This window comes from Pygoscelis adeliae, unplaced genomic scaffold, assembly GCF_000699105.1.
Source record: "Pygoscelis adeliae isolate BGI_AS28 unplaced genomic scaffold, ASM69910v1 Scaffold343, whole genome shotgun sequence".
NCBI classification, from domain to species: Eukaryota; Metazoa; Chordata; class Aves; order Sphenisciformes; family Spheniscidae; genus Pygoscelis; species Pygoscelis adeliae.
Window position 1 is genome coordinate 457,508 of NW_008824402.1, and position 2,685 is coordinate 460,192.

General features: G+C 39.9%; 1 protein-coding gene across 1 annotated transcript in view; it reads right to left on the reverse strand.

Moving 5' to 3' along the window:
• The window catches only part of LZTR1 (leucine-zipper-like transcription regulator 1), a 36,059-nt gene that overhangs the window by 12,416 nt on the left and 20,958 nt on the right, over positions 1-2,685 (reverse strand). The window contains exons 8-10 of the mRNA XM_009320363.1: positions 2,585-2,685; positions 1,685-1,777; positions 645-740 (exon numbers count right to left, since the gene is read on the reverse strand). Of these exons, the coding sequence (XP_009318638.1) occupies positions 645-740; positions 1,685-1,777; positions 2,585-2,685 (290 nt within the window). The remainder of the gene's footprint in view (positions 1-644; positions 741-1,684; positions 1,778-2,584) is intronic.

A 2,685-nucleotide genomic window follows, 5' to 3' on the forward strand; every position in this document is an offset into this window, starting at 1 on the left:
GGAGAGGGAGGGCTGTGGGGTGGCAAAGCAATTAACTAAGGGGCAATGAGGCATCCCTATGTCTTACTGCAGGTTGTGTGCTAGCGCTTCCTCAAAAGCAATTAAATGTTTGCTGCTGAAAAACTGTAAGTAGTTAAAATTAATAGACAATGAACCATAGGCACCAGACCTTCAATTCTGAAAAAAAATCAGGAAATACTAAGGTAAAGGGAACAGAGCCAGCCTCAAAACCTTAACACTGCCTTCCCTCTAATCTATCTTATCTTGCAGGCCATCCCCAATGACATACAGCTTTTACCCTCCACAGAGGGAGGGGTACACATACCTCCCCAGGGGTATTCCACAAGATTAGAACTCAGACAGCTTCAAGAGCTCCCAAGAACCATACCACCAAATCCAGACAACTGGATTAACTTTGGCTCCTCCATGTTACACTCCTCGCCTGGCCTGATATACATCCAGTAGCCTATGTTAATACTAATTATCCTCTTTATTTTACTTGCCCAAGAGCACCTTAGCATCAGACACTGCTCTGGTCCTACATCTGTTTCAGCAGATACTACCTTTTTCCTAACAACCTTATTTCCAAAATTGGGTAGAATAAGCATTACCTTGCCACAAGATTACTCTTCTAAAATACTCACCTGTTTCAACCTCTCCCTTGCCTGTATGATTTTCTTTTTCAGCCACTTGCAGCGAGCTGTAACAATTGCGGTGTGCCCTCGGACTCGTTCTTCCTTCTGTCAAAGGCAAAGGAATAACACATATTAAACTTTTATTCCCAAATCACATGGTGGTGGCAGATGGCAGAAGCCATAGAAACCTGGGCTGAACTCCAGGTTACTATACATTTAGTTTAAGTTAGAATGAAGGCAACCTTGCATCTGCTCTGCACATCCACATGAAATTCAACGCCTATTTTCCCTAAAGGCTAATGGCAAACACCATTTGGAAAGAGTCTTTGTTACGTTCACTGAGTGGAAGCTGTTGTGTAGGTTCAGTGTCACAGATATTGCTTCTTATTGTTGCATCTGATTTTCAGTTTAATTTTCTCTTTTCAAAACAACAGTATGTTTGTTCTTCATAACCTACTTCATCTGTTGTTGAGGATCTGTTATCTGATCTCTGCAAAGTTTTTTTGTTGTTTTTTTCTTTTTTGCAAAAGGAATGCAGGTAAGTTCATATTTCTCATGTTTTTCTTCAGAAAACATGTTCTTTTTAACATTCTATAATTGTTTTCATTACTAGAGAATCATTCCCCTGTACTGCTTTTTCTCATTCTATTTTATTTCAGTAATTAAAAACAGCTCTTGAAATGATACATGGATCTGCAAACCACTGAGCTGCTTTTTCCAGGAGACAGTTAGGACCTCGGAGTAGAGAGATCATTAGTATCATTTTCATATTGCAACTATATATAATGTGCTCTGATAAATTCGGGTTATGTCTCAGTGATCCACTGATCTCAGTTTAAAAGTTTCTCCTCCTTTGCAGCTTTATAAATTTATCTGGATTAGTGGAACTTACTAAACCAGACAGACATCATTTTCACCAGTGACACTGCTCTTTAAACTTCATTCCCAGGGTTTCTGGCACAATCATCGTACAATTTGCTTTTTCCCAGCAAACATGCTACACATGCAATAACAGCCTCCTTGGCACCTTTTCAATAAATTCTACTCACCTCTCCCAAAACAAACTCCAAGTCACTGAACTGCCTGTTTTCCCACAGCCTTCCATAATCTTCATGTAGAGTGCATTTAGGGTAACAAGAAAACTAGAAAAAATAAAAACCCACAGAAGACAGAATTCATTTCAAATGGCTATATCCAACAGCAGTGTAGTTACATATACTATCACTGGATTTTCTTATTAACTTGACCTCAATGTAGTATATAAAGTAGAAAATAATAACCAAACCAAACACATGCAATGCTTCCTCTATGGTGAGGGTAACGAAGATAACACAGACTAACATGCAAGAAATGTCTCTCATCACTACTTGCAGATTTCAGGATTTGGTGGCTTGGAGTCTCACCCGCTCTCAGGACTTGTCTGAAGGTCCCACGCAATAAAAACAAACTTGAGTGTAGGGGGGATTTGACCTGGTGTGAGTATCTTGAAATTTAAAATTTAAAATTCCCATAGTGACTGGGGGTGGGAGTGCTGCATGAAGATAAAACTTCAATACAAAATGCTCTGACCCAGGAACCCTGAACCTGACAGTACATGAAGAGGAACAGCCAATTTTTGGCTAAACATCCTGGCAAATCCTGTCTGAAACACTTTTCAATAATTTGTCAAAATAAGTTGTCATGATCTCTGTTAGGAATTCAGAAGGCACTGGAGAGCTTGGCCTTACCAAAATGTCTGTTCAGATAACATATCTCAAAAGATTTTAAAGATATACATTAATCTTTGGCAGCTGAATCTGAAATGCCAAGGCTTCCTGCAGGAAGAATGCAAAACGAAAGCCATCAAACTGACAGCGAGCCAAACCAGAAACTCCGCCATGTCCAGAGACAGCCAGAAGGATTCGCACAGAATTGGTGTGGATGTTTGAGTACGTTTATCAGTGAATTACCTGGAACCTGTACATTTCTCCACTTCTAATGTTATTGTCCACTGTGCCACCAAAGATGTACATAGCATCTGAGATAACAGCTGCAGCATGGAAGAGTCTCC